The 20,428-nt window shown below is 40.9% G+C and overlaps 1 protein-coding gene across 3 annotated transcripts in view; it reads right to left on the reverse strand.

Annotated features, from left to right (window-relative positions):
• Window positions 1–13,460, reverse strand: part of Prkd3 (protein kinase D3) — a 71,412-nt gene extending 57,952 nt beyond the window's left edge. For 2 of the 3 annotated variants that reach the window (NM_029239.3, NM_001171004.1), the window contains exons 1-2: window positions 13,329–13,460; window positions 5,268–6,185 (exon numbers count right to left, since the gene is read on the reverse strand). In NM_029239.3, coding sequence (NP_083515.2) covers window positions 5,268–5,555 — 288 coding nt within the window. In that variant the 5' untranslated portion in view covers window positions 5,556–6,185; window positions 13,329–13,460. Of the gene's footprint in view, window positions 1–903; window positions 1,150–5,267; window positions 6,186–13,328 lie in introns of those variants that run through there. The other variant, NM_001171005.1, reaches the window with a different exon arrangement.
• Between the last annotated feature and the right edge of the window lie 6,968 nt (window positions 13,461–20,428).

The raw sequence follows: 20,428 nt of genomic DNA on the forward strand, positions 1-20,428 counted from the left end.
TTTTCAGCAAATTATTCTTTTCTGAAATCTGAGTTTCCTTTGTTATTAAATGAAGATCACTACACCTGTGTAACTCAGTATATTTATGAGTCTGTGGTGATTTGGATGAGAATGGCTTCCACAGGCTCAAGTTTGAACACTTGGTCCCAAGTTGGTGGAACTGTCTGGGAAGGATTAGGAGGTGTGGCCTTGTTGAAAGAGGTGCGTCACTAGGGGTGAACTTTGAGGTTTCAAAAAACCATGCCATTCCCAATTAGCTCTCTCAACCTTGTGTTGTGGATCCTGATGTGAGATCTCAGTTGATGCCCCAGTGTCATGTCCCTGTCTACCTGGTGCCATGTCCCTGTCATGATGGTCATCGGACCTAACCCTCTGGAATCATGAGCGAGCCACAAATTAAATGCTTTATTTTAATAGTTTTGTTTTGGTCATGGTGTCTTAGCACAGCTCCCTATTTCCCCATCCCCCCAAAAAAGTACTTTAGATAGAATCTACAACAAAGGACCACCACCATTACCATTAATAGAAATATGTACCCACACAAACCTACTGAATCAAAATAATACTCCTTAGAATTCCCAAATGAATCTCATGCACATTGTTTCAGATGCACCCCAGACTACTGTGTGGATTAAGTGCATCTGAATCTCCTGACACCAAGTAGGCACTTACTAAATGTCAGCACTTCTATTTCTTTTATTTTATTTTTAGTCATGTGTCTGTCTGGTATATGTCACATGTGTGGGGGTGCTCATGGAAGCCAGAGACATCAGATTCCCCAGAGCTGGAGTTACAGGTGGTTGTCATCCACCTGATATGGATGCTGGGAATCACACTTAGGTCCTCTGGAAGAACAGTATACTGTTGTAACTGTTGAGACATCTCTCTAGCCCCAACACTTACCATGTTCCTTCTCCCGTCTCTGCTTATCTCAATCCTTCTGTCTGGAATACTGTCCTCATCTCATTATTTTGTTGCCAGACTTCCAGGTTTAATATTATTTTCTGTATGGCTTCAGCCTTCTACATTCTTCATCAGCCTACAACATACACTTTTTACTTCAATATCTCATGCTACTTCTCATATCTGATACTAGTGAATGTGGTTCCCTCACTATAATATAAGCTTTTAAGGGCAGGGACAATGTCTAGTCCATCTAATCCCTAAAATGTAACTACTGGCCTATTTCTTAGAAGGTTCTACATAAGAGAGTTTATCAAGAATAGAAACTAAAACAACAAATAATGTCCATGAGATCAAACTACCAAATAATTATTGTGTGGAATTGCAGGCTGGTCTCCAGTTGAGGTGAGGTCTGAACCCTGAAGTCATAATTCACCTACATGACACGGTTGGCGTTCCCTCATGCTCCTGGAACTCTGGCTCCTGCCTAAGTTACCACTCCCACAGCCCCCACAAGAGAAGCATGGTCAGTAGTCACATAGGCAATGGCCCAAGCTTCTGACCTTCAGGCTAAACTCCTCCCCAGTTACCTAGCATCAGTGAAGACCATAAAAAGGGCTGTTCAGCCCCACCTGGCTCTCTTAGCTCTCACTCCTTTATTCTCTCACCTCTCTCCTCTGTCTTCTCTCTCCTCTCCTCTCCTCTCCTCTCCTCTCCTCTCCTCTCCTCTCCTCTCCCCTCCCCTCCCCTCCCCTCCCCTCCCCTCCCCTCCCCTCCCCTCCCCTCCTCTGTCTTCTCCTCTCTCTCCTCTCCTCTGTCTTCTCCTCTCATCTCCCCTGTCCTCTCCTCTCCTCTCCTCTCCCCTCCTCTGTCTTCTCCTCTCCTCTCCTCTCCTCTCCTCTCCTCTCCTCTCCTCTCCTCTCCTCTCCTCTCCTCTCCTCTCCTCTCCTCTCCTCTCCTCCCCTCCCCTCCCCTCCCCTCCCCTCTCCTCTCCTCTGTCTTCCCTCTCCCCTCCCCTCCCTCCCTCTCTCCCTCCCTTCTCTCTTTTCCCCTGCCTTTCTATAATAAAGCTCTAAAATCATAGACTGTCTCTGCTCATCAAGGCCCACTGCACTTGGAGGATGGAAAAGGCTTTCTCCTAATGAGCCGGTTTCTAACCTCCCGTTAGAAGGCCTTCCGGTACTCCAGTCAAGATCTGCTGCACTTACTCTCACAAGTGTTGGGAACCACTCTTCCTTCATCCCTCTCTCCTCAACTCTGGTGACTTTAGCAAAGTAGCTCTGGGGTTCCCAGGAAGGGCTGGCCCTTGGCCACCCCCCTGAAGAGTGCTTGAATGCCCACCCAGGACTGAGTGGAAAGTGTATAGCAGCTCTCCCATGCCTGACAGACCAGAGAATAGGTAAAACTCTGGCAGGGTATGGGTCTTCCCCCCGCCCCCACTTCCCAAGGCCCCCTTTTTTAGTTCCCAACAAATTATAAATAAAACCATCAAGTGCCAGTCACTTTTCTAGAATTTTAAATGCCAGCTACTATGGAACCATTACTTCAGTTTGTTGTGAAGGCTTCAAGGCCAGTTAGCTTTAAGGGAACTGGATTCTACAGTTACTGACTGTACAGTCTCTTTACTGGAAGGCATTTCACAAATGAGCAATGATAGATAATGGAAAATCAAAGCATCTGTCTAGAACACAACAGTTAGAAATGGAAGCTCTGAACTCTTATTATCACAGGCTTTAGAAAGTAACTTATGTTTTCCGTGCTTCTATTTCCTTTTTGATAATTGTGGTGACCCATACATAGTGCAGCTGTGAAAATTAATATAATATGTATAAAGATGCTTGAACAGAAACTGACAAACCAACAAATTGAAGTTATAATTATTATTAATGTATGCAATCTTATTTTAAAATCTAAAGCATTTCTTTACAGAGGAATTACCATCACTACTAACTTGAAAAATAATCTGGTACATAAATTATGAGTATTAAATAACATCTTTCTTTGGAGGTTCGAAATAATCACTCAAGTGCCACTCAAATAATTATTTCAGAACCTGAAACTATACATACACAAGAAACTAAATGCATGGCTAGAAAGCATGATCTCTAAGTTAAGAGAGAAGGTAAGAAATGTTGACAGCTTTTTCAAATCTCAAATGAGTTAGGAATCCATGAACATATCTATAAAATCCCCGAATCTAAGCTGGTGCTTTAAGATTTCTCACCAACCATTCAAGCTCCTCTCTTGTGTATCTGTCTCCTACAGAGAAGACCTAAACCTCACAGCTATACTTAGAGACTAGAAACTACCCAATTCAATGACTGGACAGATCTGGAAACTTATTCAAACAAGTAAAATCTCTTGCCCAGTGTCATCCTGTAAATAATAGATCTGATTCCATAACAATCCTACGGAGAATCAATATGTCTCTATATAAATGTGTGAAGTAAATAAATTCATCCAAGTAAGTAAATGATCTGAAATAAATCAGCTAGCTCATGTAGCCACTATACAATGTGTCCATATTTTAATATGCTATACATGATAAATATATGTATACATATTTTATCAATTAAAAAACAAAAGCTGAAAATTCTAAATGTTGAAAAAAAAAAACAGTAGGTTTCACTGAACATAGATTACACATTCTTATGCTCTCAAAAGAAGTTATCCTTAAGTTTAAACATCACCTTTCAGTTTAAAAAGTCACAAAATAGCTACAAAAGTACTTGTAAAAAGCTTATGAGGGATATAATGAAAGGGCTATAAAACCTAAGACACTGAAAGGTAGTTCTGGGCAAGGTGGTCTGTGACTGTAGCACGGGATAATGACTAAGGCAGGAGAACCCCAGAGTCCAAAGACCAGCCTGGGCAACAACAGTAGTAACTCTATCTCAAAATTAAATGTTACAGTAAGTAATAACATGTAAAAACAAGTCAACAATGCTGCAGATCTAAAGTCACTCTTACATTAGGCCATATTTACACCAGCAAGTCACTGCTAAAACACAGGCCCATAGGCCATTATCACAAACTATAATGTTTTTGGATTACTACTTTTAAGTTAGAAGCTAATGACAAACCATATAAAACATAGGAAATACAACAAGAGATGTAGAGCTGAAATTCAATGTTATCATTGTCACTGAGACTACATGTCTCTATACGCACACATCTGTGAATGTACGTGCCTGTGTGTCTACACAGGTCAGTGGCTGGCTTTGTGTCTCTTCCTCATTCATTCCTCACCTTATCGGTGGAGATGGGGTTTCTCACTGAACCTGGAACTCACTGATTTCACCTCCTGGCTGGCCTGTCTCCCTTCACCTCCCCAGTACTGGGACTAAGGTGTATTACTGCTGAGCCTAGCTTTTTAAGTGGGTGCTACAGGAATTTGAACTTAGGCCTCATGCTTGGGAAGCAAGGATATTATGAATTGCGCCACTTTCACAGTCCCCAAGAGGGAAGGTCTGCAAACAGCCAAGTCTGTCTGAAGCAGGTGGTTGTCCATTAAGGATAAAAATAAAGTCAATTAATATAATCCATATAAATAATTCTTAAGTAGAAATCATACTATATTATCTACTGAGCCAAGATTCATTAAAAAAATGGCACAGGACAGGATGGGTTGGTACCCAGGGAGACCTCCCCTTTCTCAGCGGAGAAAGGGAGGAGGGACAGAGAGGGGCTGTGTGAGGGGGGAGAGCTGTGATTAGGATGTAAAATGATTGATTGAATGAATGAATGAATAAATAAATAAATAACTGGGAAAAATGGCACAGGATAAGGTAAGAGGTGCTTATACAATAAACAACCACCTTGAACAACCTGTTATATATTCCAAAGTGATTTGCCTGTTTAAGAGGAAGAGAGTACTTCTATAATAAATGGCAGTTTAGATAGATTCTGAACTTCCTCTATGAGAGATTATCAGCATCCAAATCGAAGTCAAGGGATAAATGAGGGCAAAGGACGGACACCTGGAAAGCCCAAGCTTCAGTTGGTCACTGGATTCGGCAGCTATGGTGGCCCACCTTTCTAGTAAGAATGTCTTATGCCTACTATTTCCCGGCCCTTTTCTCTGAGATTAAATGAAATGTCAGATAACCCCTGGATATAAAATGACACTATTTTGGGGTAAGTGATATTTTTAAACTGGGATATAGGTTCTCTTTAGATACTGAAATTTCAGACTTTTTGGCTCACAGTCTATTAGAATACTGCCCAGAATGCTCATAATCAGAACATAAATTACTGATGAGTCCAAATGTGTTCTCTCATTGTTTTATGCATAAATTATAGAGACATGTGAGAAACAATATTAATTAGGAAAACATCACTGATATAAACAGCTTGCACAGTACCTTCTGATAAACAATGGAGCACACGAGGTCTTTGACAGCAGAGAGAGACAGTTCCTGGGCCTCGATGGTAACACTCTCTCGTGTGAGGCCAATCTGAAGTAGAAATGAAACTGTGTGCACTGAGCCTCTAGAGTTTGTGAGTGACGGGGCACTGAAGCTGCCATTAGAGAGCCGAGCTGAGAGTCCTGTTTTGGGACTTGAACACGGAGAAGGAGCTGGAAGCACAGCAGAAACAGTTGCAGGGAACACAGATTTCTGGGCTGATGGAGGGGAATTATTTGCAGACATCTGCCTTTCTTTGATCTATAAAATTAGTTGTCAATGCTTTTTAAATGGTTTTGAAGAAGTTTTCAAAATAATAGCAGTGAAAAAATGACGACACGCTTGGATTTAGATGAAAGCTGCTCTATTTCCTCGGCTGAGCCATTCATGCCGTTGATGACAAATTCTGTTACTCCGAGTTGAATACTCAAAAGATCCTATTGCTGTCGGTATCAGTCCCATCAAGAATCTTGTCTTTAGGACCACACCCAGATCTGTCCCCCACTTCACATCACCATCATCGTCGGAAGAACAGAGTTCATGCTGAATATTTACAAGACATCTTCACTTCTTCTAAATCTGCTCTTGTCTTTTGCTTTTCATTTCAGAAAAACAAACAGAATAGTTGATCTGTATCAAGATATGAAATCTTCCTGATTAAAAGTAGTTTCAGATAATCTATGCCTTCAGGGATTGACGGGACACCACAAATGGTCACACCTTAGTTTACCCTCTCATAGGAACTCATTTCCATCTTGGGACTGAACTTCCCTGTGATGAAGTAAAAATAAAAAGCTTGTAAAAATAGTACAAACATATTTCTTTGGATGAATGGATCCAGAGAGAAAAGCTGGTGCCTTCTGAAATGCTGTCAACCTAGAAGAAAAAAATTAAAGGGTTTTTTAATGTTTTATATGCATTTGATATCAGTTTAAAATGTAAGAATCCCTACAATTTTTAGTGATAACTTTGGGTCATATTTTTACAATTCATGAATACAATCCAATAGGTAGTTATTTTAAGTTTAGCTATCACAATAATTTTTTTTACTACAGTTATAATTTCAGAGAGAGATTTCCACTTAAAATAATACCCCGCCCCTCACCACTAACTCGTTGGGGAGCAGGGCCAGGTTAAATAATATGTTCTTCTTTCTTGGAGATAAGATTAGACTATGTGGTCTAGACTGGCCTTGAACTCCTGTTTCTCAAGATCCTTTTGTCTCAGCCTCCCAAGTAGTTGAGGCTAAGACATATACCATTGCACCCAGCTGTAAGTTATTGTATTTTAAATTTATGAAGATCAAACACTGTTATTCCACAACTACACAACTCAATTATGATAAGACACTGAGAAAGACAGAAGAGACAAAACAGGAGAAGTAAAACAAACATCACAGACATAAAATATGACACAAGCCTCTTTAGAAATACAGAATAACTTCCCACTACAGGAAAGCTTAAGTAGTCTTTTATGTTTTTATATATTAAGAGTCTAGTGAGAATACACTAGACTTAGTAGCAAGTAAAGGCCCTAGGTTTTCTCCACTTCTCTCATTCCTCCAAAAGAGTCTATTCTGCCAAAATACGAGTCTTGGACTGCTTTGTTGACGAATGCCTTCCGGAAGCCTAAAGAAGCAAATGGGGATACACTGGAGTCAGCAAGGACCGACTGTGACTGCTGATAAACTATGAAGCCCAGGAGAACGTGAACTCATCATCGTTAAGGGATTTCTAACACTGGGAAAGTACACCAGCAAACTGTGCATCCTAAGTTTTAGGAAGACACAGTCCAGAAATTTTTTTAAAAGAAAAAGAAGAAGGAAAAGGAAAAGAAGAAGAAAAAGAAAAAGAAAAAGAAGAAGGACAAGGAAAAGAAAAAGGGAAAAAAAGAAAAAGAAAAAGGCATAACCCTTCATGGCTGAATGGAATGGCTCACAAGAGATGAATCCTTCTAAATTCTTTGTAGTCATAAATAATTACAATGATGAAAACTCAAAGCATTCGAAGTGTGTGCAGAGTGGAAATGAGTATATGGAGTTAAATTAAAACGAATGAGATGTATGAAATGAAGAACAAAACACAGAGATACAGAAATACAAATGCGAAAATTCAGAATAAAATGAGTCTAAAATAACTTAAAGATACAAGCACTGATAGTAACATTTGGGCAAATGGCTAGAATTCAAACTCCTACTTTATAGCATTTGATGGTAATGTTTCACTAATATGCCTCATGATACTTTTTTTTCAATTAACAGGGAAATATCCTTTTTGCAGATGAGAAGACCAAAGCACAAAGTGCTAGAACAATGTGCCTAGTATCACATGGCTATGAACAGAGTGGGGATTAGAACCCAAGTCTCATGCTTTCTTACCAGTACTGTTTTCACAGTAACTCCTGCTTCTTAAAGATAACAAGGAACTGAGAATCACAGTTTAGAGAGGAGGGTGAACAATTACACAGAAAGAATTGCTCAAACTGTATCGCACTAATAGTCTCCCAACAGTTTTCAAGCTAACTCAGAGAACTGAAACTTTGTGAATACAAGAGAATTAAATGACTTTATTTTTTAATGTCTTTTCTTTTGAATCTAACTATGTAGCCCAGGTCAGCTTCAAACTCATGTAGCCTTGGATGATCTCAAATTTACAGTCTTTCTATCTCCACCTTTTCAATGCTGGGATTCTAAAACTTTGTGTGAGTGCAAGTCTCTGGGCCAGGATGCAGCTCATCCCATACAGCAGGGAGCAAGTTTAACCATGACTATTGTGCAATAACCTGCAGAAAGAGCTCAGGGTGAGAGACCACGGCCTGGGATGGGCAGGGCTGCTTCAAGTGCAGAGCACCAAAAAGCAGATAAGCACAATCTAGAAACTACCAAAGAAACTAAATATCCTTTGCCAGGGGCTGGAGAGATGACTCTGAGGTTTAGAGCTTTAGCTGTTCTTCCAAAGGACCCAGGTTCAATTCCCAGCACCCACATGACAGTTCACAGCTGTCTGAAACTCCAGTTCCAGGAGATCTGACACTCTCACAGACATATATGCAAGCAAACACCAATGTAAATAAAATAAAAATAAATAAATTGTTTTAAAAAAAAGTAAAGAAAACCTTTAGTCAGATTGTTATTCAAATTATTTGTGAATAGCTAGAGGATAGTATAATGGTCATATCAGCCTAATTTCAAGCAGAACAAGAAATGCTAAGTCCATCACACGTATAACTTCATAAAGTCTAGACTTCTCAAGTGGAGGAAGTAAGTAGTGACCTTCGCTGAACTCTTACTATCTGGGATCTGACAGACACGAGTCTCAACCCCACGTAGGCGCACCTCATGAATCTGCACAACCAGCCGCTTTAGAGTTGAGAAAGGGAAAGTTCAGAGGTTACTCACTCAAGGCTGCTACAATCTCACGGAAACGGTAGTCAAAGCATTTCCCTACTGTCTCTGTAACCGCGCTGAGTTTGAGCTGGGCATCAGTGTGGTAAGGAATCTGCTGTATGTCAACTGGCATGTGTGGAGTCCTTGGGGAAATGTTCCCAAGCCACTCTCAGCTCTGTCTTTCCATGAGATGTGAAATGGTAAAGACAAAGACAATCTGCTTATGTCATCTTCAGGTTGAACAAAACTGAGCAGAGGTGGTAAAATTAAAGTGAAACTCAACAGAGATAAATTCCAAGTTAAATGTGCAACATCAGAATGAGGGGAGATGCTGATCTGGAAGCCATTCATGAGGGTGGGCTGTGTATCTGAGGCTTAAGGTAAGTGCTGTGAATATAAAGGGCTCACTCAAAGAACTAAGACAATCCTAAAACCTCTGGACATTGGAAAGCCATAGCATTAATATGCACACTTGTTAGCCTATGCTACTATAGACTGTACATTCAAATATACATACATATATAGAGATGGATAGAATATACAGAGACACACACACACACACACACAGAGAAAGAGAGAGAGAGAGAGAGAGAGAGAGAGAGAGAGACTATTCATTCTATAATCCATATCTTTAGAGTTACAGATTTTTAGGTTTGGGAAGAAAACAACTGCAAACATCCAGGTAACCATGAAGATAAGGGCATGTGCTACGCCGCATATGCCAATCAGAATGAGTGGTCCTCAAATATCTGAAGAAGTATTAAGGCAGAGCTGTTTTTAGCTCAGCTTTACTTGAGAGATGTACAAAGAAACTGGCAGCAACACTTGTGGGACTCCCGGGTTATAAGGACGGCACCTGCCAGTTACTAATGACAGCATCTGGCTTACTGTAGCACTCAGACCATTCAGAAGTTTTACAGCAATTAGATAAAAGGTGCCATTCTACTAAGTCTACTTTTTATTATACCACTTGAGGTTAATTAATAGTAACAATCTAATAACACACTTGATTAATTTACTAGAGACACACATTCCTTATAAACTATATATAATTTTGTATAAAAGTGTTTTTTTTAAAGCTTCAGCATGAATAGAAATGTAAGAACCTGTCTTAACAGCTCCCACCCACTCATCCCATCTGTCTTCTCTCTCCTGGTTTTGTTTATGGAATTGGTTTGATCTGTAAGAAATCTAACAATTCTAATTTATATAAACTTTGGTGTGCTGTTTAATTTCTTTGTATTTATGCTTCAAATAGAAAACAGTTTATAAGTTAACAAATAGTACATCTCGTTGATATATAAATTGTGTATTAGATATGTTGTTTCTAATAGCTATGAGAGTCTCTAAGCCAGAACAGTATTGTCTAGTTGTCAAGAATTTATTAAGTTTAGTTGGCATTTTTTTCCACCATTCTTTTAGACCGTTGTCACATATCTCATTCAAATGAACTTACAAATTCTGTCACCACTGAATGGAATCAAAAAGTATTTTGAGCTCAGTGCACCCAAACAAAGTAAAACAAAAACCTTGGAGGCCAGGTGACTGGGGTAACTGGGCTGTTATATTTCATGGTAATGTCACAAGCTGATCTACCTTTTCCCTCCCTGCCCTGTCACTTCATTGCCATACATTATGCGCCAATCTCAACCAAGTCTCTTCAGAAGCTCTACCAGCAGGAGTTTCATTCAACCTTGATACTTGCCAGAGGACTAAGAAAGACACTGAAGTTTCACAGCAGCAGTAGAAAGAGACATGGCCACTGCTCTCTCTGGAACTCACAGACATTAAACAAACATTTGCATAAGTAGCTAGGTAATTACAACCTATGAGATACAACAGAGCATATGCCAGGGAGACTTAATTCCAGTGGGGTCTCAGGGAAGGTCTCTATAAAGAAACAAGTAAGAGGATTCCAGAGAACAAGACACGTTAAATACTACAAGGAGGGGCTCTCATTATTTAGGGTAACCAACCTTCTATGTGCATTCTGCAAATGTTAACATGAAGAGTAAAAAAAAAAAAATGCTTTTCCTTTGTAATACCATGTTTACGTGACTCCCAGGGGTAAAGGGTTGTCCAGGTTTAATTTCACTTTGTGTACAAGGAATGGTAATAAAGTTTTATCCTGACCCTCGTGAGGATATGCACATGTGTATGGCATGTACTGTGTGAGCATGTAAAGAAGCATGGGAGCTTTTCCAGTGACATGCCAGTACACTGAAGTCAATATCCACGCTTTACCTCGAAAAAGGTCTGACTTTGCTTAATGCTTGTACAGTATACAAAAAACTCAGGTATATTTGTAGATTAAAAAAAAATCTGTGGCAGTCTCTCCATCAATTGCATATTCCAGAAACATTCCCTCAGATTAATAGAAGACTGTCTTTCTAAGAGCTTAGCACTCTGCTAAATTGTTCCTTCTACAAGTCTACTTCTCCGGGTAGCGGTTCACTCTCTGCCCTTCCACCGTGTTGGAGAACAGAGAGAGGGCACACCAGGCAGCTTCTCTGCGCAGGCACTGAGAGGTGTATCCAGGTACCGGCACATCAGTCTGGCAAAGCAATACGAAGCTATGGATAAGCTTGATATATCTTCAGCCCTGCACCCGTAGTTTCTAAGAAATCTGATTGGCTAATTGCCAAAGCACAATTCTCATGTGCAGCCACTGTAAGTTCACCACACGAGCAGAGAAAATGTTTTATCTACATCGAAATTAAAACTAAAACATTTCTTAAGTACCACATCCCAGTTTTTCCTTTTAAAATGACTGCTTCAAAGAGGCAAGTTCTGTTTGAATTACATAACCCAAGAGACTCAAGAGATGTGATTATTAAATCCAATTATGTGCCTAATCAAATTATATGTAAGTAATTATACATCAAATCCTGAATGAGTGTCTTTAAAAACAAGCAGTGAACTCCGCTATGGTTAGTATTTTTGCCAACTTTAGAATTCTGTTGAAAACTGTCTGTCCCTTCTGTGGAAAGTACACTTTAACAACTCTCTTTCCCTCTATCTTTATGTATGAGGTGTTTTCAACTCCTCTGACTTTTAAAGTTTAACTTACTGTGGCTTTTGGTGTGTATAGCAGTGTTTAGATGACAAACAACACAAAAACAGAAAGAAATGTCTATTTTAAACAGGTCATCTGATAAAATAGCTTATACAATGTGCAAGATTAAAGGCTCATGGCTATAAAACCTCTTTAAGGGATTGGTGAGGGGGTAGGGGGTACTAGAGAGAGTGAGGGGTAGGGCATCAGAATGTATGAAACTGCCAAACACATTTAAGAAAAATTCTTTTAGTCTTAACAGTCCTGAAATGTGAACTGCCCTGGCTTATCAAAGATGCCTCCAAACCCATATTCTCAGGCCCATGACATTTATAAACCTATCCTATGAAGCAAAACCTATTGTAACGGTTCCCGTGAGACGTTTTAAAAATAATATATTTGCAAAAACTTGAAACAACTTTCTGGCTAAACTGCTGTTTTATCCCACCCCAGATTATAACTGGGAGAGGAAATGTTCTTCTAGAGCAAATGTTACTCAGAACTGAGTCTGGCAACTTCAGGGATGCTTTCTTGAAGCAAATCCGTAGGCTTGTCTACCCGCCTGGCATTAAAAGTTTAAACTCCAGCTGAACAAAATCAAAACTGCTAAAACTGCAACATCAGGTACAGAGTAAAAGTAACTTTTTAGTGTAATAACGTTTTTCTAGGACATGGATGAAAGTATCTCAAACTGTTGCTTCATTTGTGCCTACAGGTTTTAAAGGCCCTGTCCTACAAAGTAGTACTTCATGTTGAAACTTATCCTCTTTAATCAAAGATGACACCGATAGTCATATTTCCTGTGGGGACGGGCGTGGTTGAAGGGACAGTTACATCCATGCCATCAATCTGTGTACGGAAAAGTCTGCAGGTCGCCTGTAGCCTGATTTATATTCGTGCTTGCTGACAGCACGGCCTATACTTCTGATTTCGACGATGTGAACTAAAATACCCGACACGCAATCAAGTAATGTCGTGTGTGCTCATTATTATTATTATTATTATTACTATTTTATTGCTCCACACTCGCGGATGTTTCAACTCAGGGCGAAGCTCCCCCAGGGAATGAGAACGACTTGGAGCGAGGCTGCAACAGGCAAGCCTAAAGGCAGTCAGGAAACTGGGGTCACTATCCTCCAAACCCCGGATACTCGCCCCTTCCAGCCCCAGGACCAGGAAAAGTGCAGCAAAGAACCGGGAAGGCTCACTGCACCGTGCCGCCGGCGGCAGGATTAGTTGGCGGGGCTCGGGAGAAAGCGGGTCCCCGAGGGCCAGGGCGCGGTGGGTCACCAGCAGCAGCCGCGCGACTCCAACTTGGCCTCGGCGCGGACCGCGGAACTTGGCCGCGCCGGCGCCCCCGGCCGCCCGCGGAGCACCGCCCCGACTTCCCGCCCAGCCGCGGCCGCCGCCCAGCCCCGCGCGGGTCCGAGTCCCGCCGCCGTCGCCGCGGCCGCCGCATGCGGTGGGGGAGGGGCCGCGCCACCTCAGCCCGACGGGTCGGGAGAACAAAGCGGCAGCGGCGGCGGCGGCGCGAACTTTTTTCGGTGTCTGCTCCGCGCTCCCTCCAGCGACTACTTACAGAGGCGGGCTCGGCTGTTCTGGAGAAAGTCGGCGCGCGCCAGCGTCCGCGTCCCGGAGCAGGAGCCAGCGAGGCTTCACGCGCCTCGCACGAACCCGCCCGCCCGCGCCCCTTCCTCCTGCCCTCCCTCCCGTCCCGTCTCGAGGCCGGAGGGCGGGGGGCCGGGGCGCGCGGGCGGGGGCGCGCGGCCCGCGCGGGGCCTGCCGGGAGCTGTAGTTCCCCGCCGCGCGCGGTTGGTGGGTCTGGCTCCGAGGGGGCGCGCGGAGGCTCTGCAAACCCGCAGAGGTCCCCACCGGGCGCTCGGAGCGCGGGCTTGAGCGCGACTGGAAGGACGCGCTGTACTCGAACCTCTCACTTTGCTGTCCCCCTAGGCGGGCGCTGGCAGTCGGTGACAAGAGGTGACCACCTGAACGCAGCGTCCAGAGTGGAGGACCCTCCTTTCCAAAGTTGTCCCTTTCGGCGTTCCCGGGGGCAGCTGTCACCCAACACCCAGAGCTACACAGACACAGTCCTTCACCGGCGCCACAGCAAAACTTGGAGACGCCGCTTGCACGTGCCTGTGTTTCCTCTTGTGCACCTTAACACTGGTGCGTTGCCCTCTCTACCAAAAGAGCGGTCGACAGTCATGGAACCTCAGAGAGAAGAAGCCCTGTGTGTTAAATTATAAATAGTTGATGAAAGAGAAACATCTGCGCGGTACAGTCACTGACACAAAAACTAGATAGTTCTTCCACGTCGACGTTTTATATCTTCAAAGTAAAATATATTGTCATAAAGGCCACTCGTCTGGATGCAGAAAGCGGGGTGGGGGGCAGCTTTTGAGAACATAGGGGAGAATTAATCTGGGTACAGAATCTGTAATATTAATGGATAGTCCTGGATTTGAAATAAGTGAGACCTCTCCCTGCCCCCCCAGGGATAGAAATGGGAGACCGAACCCACTCACAAGGTCACTGAAGAGCTAAAGCACTGACCATACTACTAGCTGCAGCCTCGTCTCCTAGGGAGTGAGGCTTTTAAAACAAAACTGTGTATAATCTTTTTCTACAGGGAGCGTTAAGGGGTGGGAGGACATTTCGGACATTTCTCTGGAATCGGAAACTGCCAACATCCACTAAAATCTAAATCTGATTACATCTTTGTTCTTAAAGTCTTACCCAGACACCACTCACACTAATGCAGGCAACCCTAACTAAACAAAAAAGGTGTCAAAGGAAAGGGCCCAGTTCAGAAGGGGCTCAATTGAGTAGGGTATGGGTTGTGAATATGATCAAAATGGTGGTGGTGGAGGGCAGGGAGCGAGGGAGGGAGGAGAGGGAGAGAGACAGAGACTCTTTAAATATATTTTGTGATTCTTTTACTTTAAGATTAAAAGCAGATTCATTCCAGTGTACCCTCTTCTTAAGCGTTCCCTTGCCTAACTGCTCTCTTCTTTCTTTCTTTCTTTCTTTCTTTCTTTCTTTCTTTCTTTCTTTCTTTCTTTCTTTCTTTCTTTCTTTCTTTCTTTCTTTCTTTCTTTCTTTCTTTCTTTCTTTCTTTCTTTCTCTCTTTCTCTCTTTCTCTCTTTCTCTCTTTCTCTCTTTCTCTCTTTCTCTCTTTCTTTCTTTCTTTCTCTCTTTCTCTCTTCTTCACAATAGATGTTTTGGCCCAGCCAGGAATATCTTCTCTCAGCAAGACTCGCAGGATCTCATCAGAGCAATTTGCATTCAGTTTGAACCAACTCTAGACTTCCATTTTCTGCTGTGGCCCTTAAGAAACAGTTACTTTTCATAGGTGTAACTTTCTCAAAGAACTAAACTGCTGCTCTACAGAGATTTAAGTGTTTATGCGAAATACATACTTTACACATAAATATTTCATTGAGCTGAATTCTCACTGTTTCGCTTTTGAATTCCTTTCTCTAGTTAAATCTTTCAACAGGTCGTTTGAGGCTACTGTCTTCTCACCTGAAATCTTGCCTTTCCTGAACATAAGCCACAATTTTCCTGCATGTTCTCTTCTGTCCTAAGGGATGAACATTGGTTTTCTTAAGGAGTGTTCATTATCCCTAAGAGAACTACAGTCTGAATGTTCAATGAATGTTCAAGACTTCTCGGGTTGTTTTTTTTTTTTTTTTTTTTGGTTTGGTTTTGTTTTTAATGGAAACAGGAGTTTGTATCTTCTCCTTCACTGGCTTTGGTTGTAAATCTTCCTGTCCTCACGTTTAATGTCCCCTCTTGTCCTTAATGAGATAATCATTTACATGTGTGAACCTAATACAAGCAAAGAGGGTCGGTGTGGTTATGAGTTGAGAGAGCAGAGCTTCCTGATTTAGAATCCTAAATGCAGAAAACCACCACTTGCTGAGGACTTGCTAGAGGAAGTAGCCATTATTTTAAAACTTCAGCTGGGTTTGATTTATTGTACATGGCTACTGGAAACTCATTTTGTTTGGGTCTTTTTTTTTTCCATGACCCTGGAACACAGCTGAAAATTTATATAGCATTCAAGCATCAACACAGAGTTAATAAAATGATCATGGGGGGGGGTGCTGTAGGCTCTTTATTGGTAGACACACTAGTTACAGTCTTTTAGCACCCCACCTGGTTCCATTACAGTTATCCTAGAACAATGTCAGTGTAGGTTACTCCAATAGATGTTTTATTAGTCTGTCCTAGACTAGCTCGAACTGTTACGTTCATGCTGGTTAAATCCATCTTCATCTCTGATTTTGCACGCTGTAATTGCTCTGTCTCCTGATTGTCCCATAGACAACTCTCGGGTCACTTACCACATTTCTTTGCGTCTTTATTATGGATCTGCCCTGGCCTCTCCTGAACTTGTGGAAAAACACGTTTCATTGTTATTCATTCATCACTTAGCACGGGGCTTAGTAAATGTTTGTTTTTGAGACATGGTTTCCCTGTGTAGCCCTGGCTGTCCTGGAACTCACTATGTAGATCAGGCTGGCCTCAAACTCAGAGATGAACCTGCCTCTGTTGGGATTAAAGACATTCATTAGTTCCAAGGGTTTAGTAAATTTTTAGCTGAACTAGAAAACTTTTTCTTCATTATCGTGATTATATTGGTTAGCTTATAGTCCTAAAACATCAAATGCTAAACCCTGCAATAGTTCCCTACCCTCTTCTAACAAGGACCAAATTAATAGGATTCAAAGGCTGGTAATAATACCACCATTAATTGCATACCAGCCCTGAGTCAAATATAGTCATTCTTTTTTATATAGATTTCTCTGTTTATTCTATATTACCTATTTTTATTAACAATACTTTCATTAGCTTTATATTTTTCATTTAATTTTATATACAATAACATTGATAACAGTGTACGTATTTATAAGAGCATATCATAAAAGAGCATATATGATCATTTGACAAATAAGAAGACTAGGAAAAACTAATTACTAAAGGGAGAGATAGTCATATGTTACACCTAGGTTTTCTATCTTTTTCTTACAAGTTAAAATTCAGGTAATGGGAGAAAGGACACAATTATCTTGTCGTCTTTCACAGGGATTTCCGTTTGTCTTTCTGGCTTTCCCATACAGACAGGTAATTATCTTGTCGTCTTTCACAGGGATTTCCGTTTGTCTTTCTGGCTTTCCCATACAGACAGGTAATGTGTAGATGCTTATGGGTTTCTTAAAAGTGGAATTAACATCAAGTCCCCTTAGACAATGGAGTCCTGGGTTTTAATAAAAAGCTCTGTTGTGAAATAGTGTCAACTAGTTACAGCCCAAGAGCCAAACTGAAAAGAACAAAGCTATTACAGGCTTATCACGTCTGGACTGACGAAACCATAGAAGTCCAGACTTTCTCACCACGTGAAAAAACTCAGAATATCCTGAGTGGAGGGAGTTGGGGTGGGACTTTGAGTGTAGTCAAGTCTACGTTCTACCATTTACCTTAATCTTATCCAGAATTAATTTTGCTCAAAATGAGGGGGGAAATAATTTTATACATCATAGGATTCTTGTGAGAATTGACTGAAGAAAGCAGTACACATGTGATTAGTCTGCCTTGGTATGTGTCACACAACCAAGTGACACTTCACTGGAGTGAGTGTTGACTCTACCCTGTAAGTTGTCACAAGGATTAAGTGGAAAAATGCTCAGAAAGCATTTTTTTTTTTAATCGCCAGCTCGCAGAAAATACACAGCAGGTACCACTTAAGATACCAATATAAGTCATATTAAAGAAGTTTGTTCATTTGTTCTCTCTCTCTCTCTCTTTCTTTTTAAAAAAATCTTGTCGGAGAAACGAGTTGCTGAACTTGATTCTGTGGGTGTCAGTTTTAAAGGACAACAAAAAGCTAAAGAGGCCCAGGATGTAGAAGGACTTCCTTTCTGTTTCATCAAAGGAAGGTCCCATTGCTACCCTCGGGTGGCCAGAACCGTTGCTGTCTATGCTGCTGGCTGCCGGTGTTTTGGTGGACTATAAAATCTCTGAGTAGATAAATAAATACATTCATTGGGTTTTATTTTTACTATATTCAGACTGTAATGACTTGTATGTTTTATTTTAACTTGTACTCTGATTATACCTCAAACTTAAAAACTTTCAAGTATCGACAGACACACATTTGATTATTTAACTTGATGTTAAACTGTCCCAGTTCCTTTAATGACGATGGCAGGCTTAGCTGAAGTCTGGTTGGTTTTGATTTAGCCTGTTTGGTTTTGTCCCCCCCCCCCCCAAGACTTCACAGCCTTTGATTTGTTGATGCCCTAAACATTTGAGAATCACTTATGCGTCTCAAACATTTGTGCAAGGCATTTGATCTGAAGGGGGAAATAGCTCTTGTTGAAATTATTAACTGAAATATAGACTGACCTATAGTATAGAGAAGTGTAAAAAGGTATAAGCAGAAGGGAAGCGAGAGAGGTTGAAACTGCAAGAGAAGTTCGTCTCATGTGACCATGATGAGATAAACAGGCCTGTGCTGTCAGCGACAGCAAAGAAAAGCATATGGAGTCGTGTACAGTGCGTGAAACTTAGTGATAACTAAGGGATAGCAATAAGCTCTGTGTCACGGCTTCTGCATTCACCATCCTTGCTTGTTCCTTGTTTACTAACCCATTGGTGCTGAGGGCTGAACCTAAGAACTCATAAATGCTAAGCGCCAATCACTGATATTATTTTGGAGTGCAATAATTCTATTTATGTATTTTTTTAAAGCTTACTATAAAGCGCTACATTGTGTTTTGCTGATGGCAACCTCGTGTGTCTCATAGTTACAGTGTCTCTTGGTTTTTCTTGTGCTGGACTGAGTGTCCTGTTGGTTTTGTTTATCATAGCCCTAGGAGAAATATGACATACCAAGCATACCAGACCTATAAACTTACATGTGGGTAACTGGAGAGATGGCTCAGCAGTTAAGAGTACTGGCTGCTCTTCCGGAGGACTGGGATTCAATTCCCAGCACCTACACGACAGCTCAAACTATCTATAACTCCAGTCCCAGGGCAATCTGACACCCTCACACAGGCACCCATGCAGGTGAAACACCAGTGCACATAAAAATCAATCATAAAAAAATAAATAAACAAACAAACCCAAAACAAACGTATAAGTGTACTTTGTAGTACCAACTACACTTGTGAAGTCTGATGTTTGTGGAGTGATGAAGTCACATAACACTATACTTTTAGAATATTGTCTTGTCTTTAAGGGTCACACAACTAGATTTATATTGAGAAGGTATGCATATATTTAAATAATACTACTGTATACTAACTGAATGATCTGGTAAACACAAGTAATCCTACAGATATGCGAGTAGTCATGCTGCTTGTCTATTATTTCATATTCCTCTCATATTTTCAGCCTGTAAAAACCTTGAATAATAATTTTTACTTCATTTTATATATAATGGCACCCATTTTCTGTCTGAGACATTGTCTTATTTTCTTTCTTAAAATCACAGTATTTATTCATGTGTGTGTGTATGTGAGCGTGTGTGTGAGTGTGTGTGAATGTGTGTGAGAGAGAGTGTGTGTGTGTGTTTATGTACATACCTGCATGTAGAGGCCAGAGGAATATATCAGGTACCCTTTTACATCATTTTCTGTTTTGTTACATTGACACAGGATCTCTCACTATACCTGGAATGACATTGGTGGCCAGGTCCTCCTTTCTCTACCCTCCATAGCATTGGGGTTATCTGGCTGTCCTGAAATTTGCTGTGTAACCAGGCTGACCTGGAACCTACAGAGACCTGCTTGCCTCTTCTTCCAGATTGCTGGAGAAGCAAATTACTTTGCTTTGTCCAAATTTCTAGGTTGAAACTGACATGTTCTGTGTGATATGTATCTGAGACAAAGCTTTGTCAGTGACAGAAGGGGATTAGTCTTGCTATAATTGTACCCTGAAATTTTAAGCTTCTTCTTTAGGGGGTAGAAATTTGGGAATGCTCTGGTTGATGATCAGCTCTGTTGAAATGCTTTTTCAAAAAACATTAAACTGAAAATGGATTAGTTCATCTAATTTATGAAATGAATCATGTAGTATGAATAAACTAGTCTTCAAAAATAATTTTATGACCACAACATCTGCTGTTTTAGGATTACAGAAACACTCAAAATACTTCACTAATGTTTATAGATATTTAAATAAAACAAACTAGCATGAAATTAGTCTAAATTTAAACCCAAGTCTAGATAAAAATTACATATATATGTATATGAACTTAGTGTATATATGAACTTAGTATGTATATATATGTATATATACATATACACACACATATATACATACATATATATACATATGTGTGTGTGTGATTTAGAGGTGGAATTTGAGTTATGGTATTATGTTGCTACTATATATGGTAAAACAAACATTATTTTTAAAGACTGTTGCTATCTCTGTGAATTCGTGTCATTTTTATTTGTTAGTTTTGTTCTGGGATTGAACCCAGAGTTCCATGCTAAGCATGTGTTACACAGCTAGGTACTCTCCTAGTACCTATTTACTTTCTTAGCATTCTATTTTGGGGACCTCTGGAAAGCAATTTTAGAGACTTTCTTCCTGTTTCACTGGAGATTTCTAGACTTAACCTGCATCTCAAATACAAGCTTTTAAAAATATGTATCCCTTGAA

This window comes from Mus musculus, chromosome 17 (assembly GCF_000001635.26).
Source record: "Mus musculus strain C57BL/6J chromosome 17, GRCm38.p6 C57BL/6J".
NCBI classification, from domain to species: domain Eukaryota; kingdom Metazoa; phylum Chordata; class Mammalia; order Rodentia; family Muridae; genus Mus; species Mus musculus.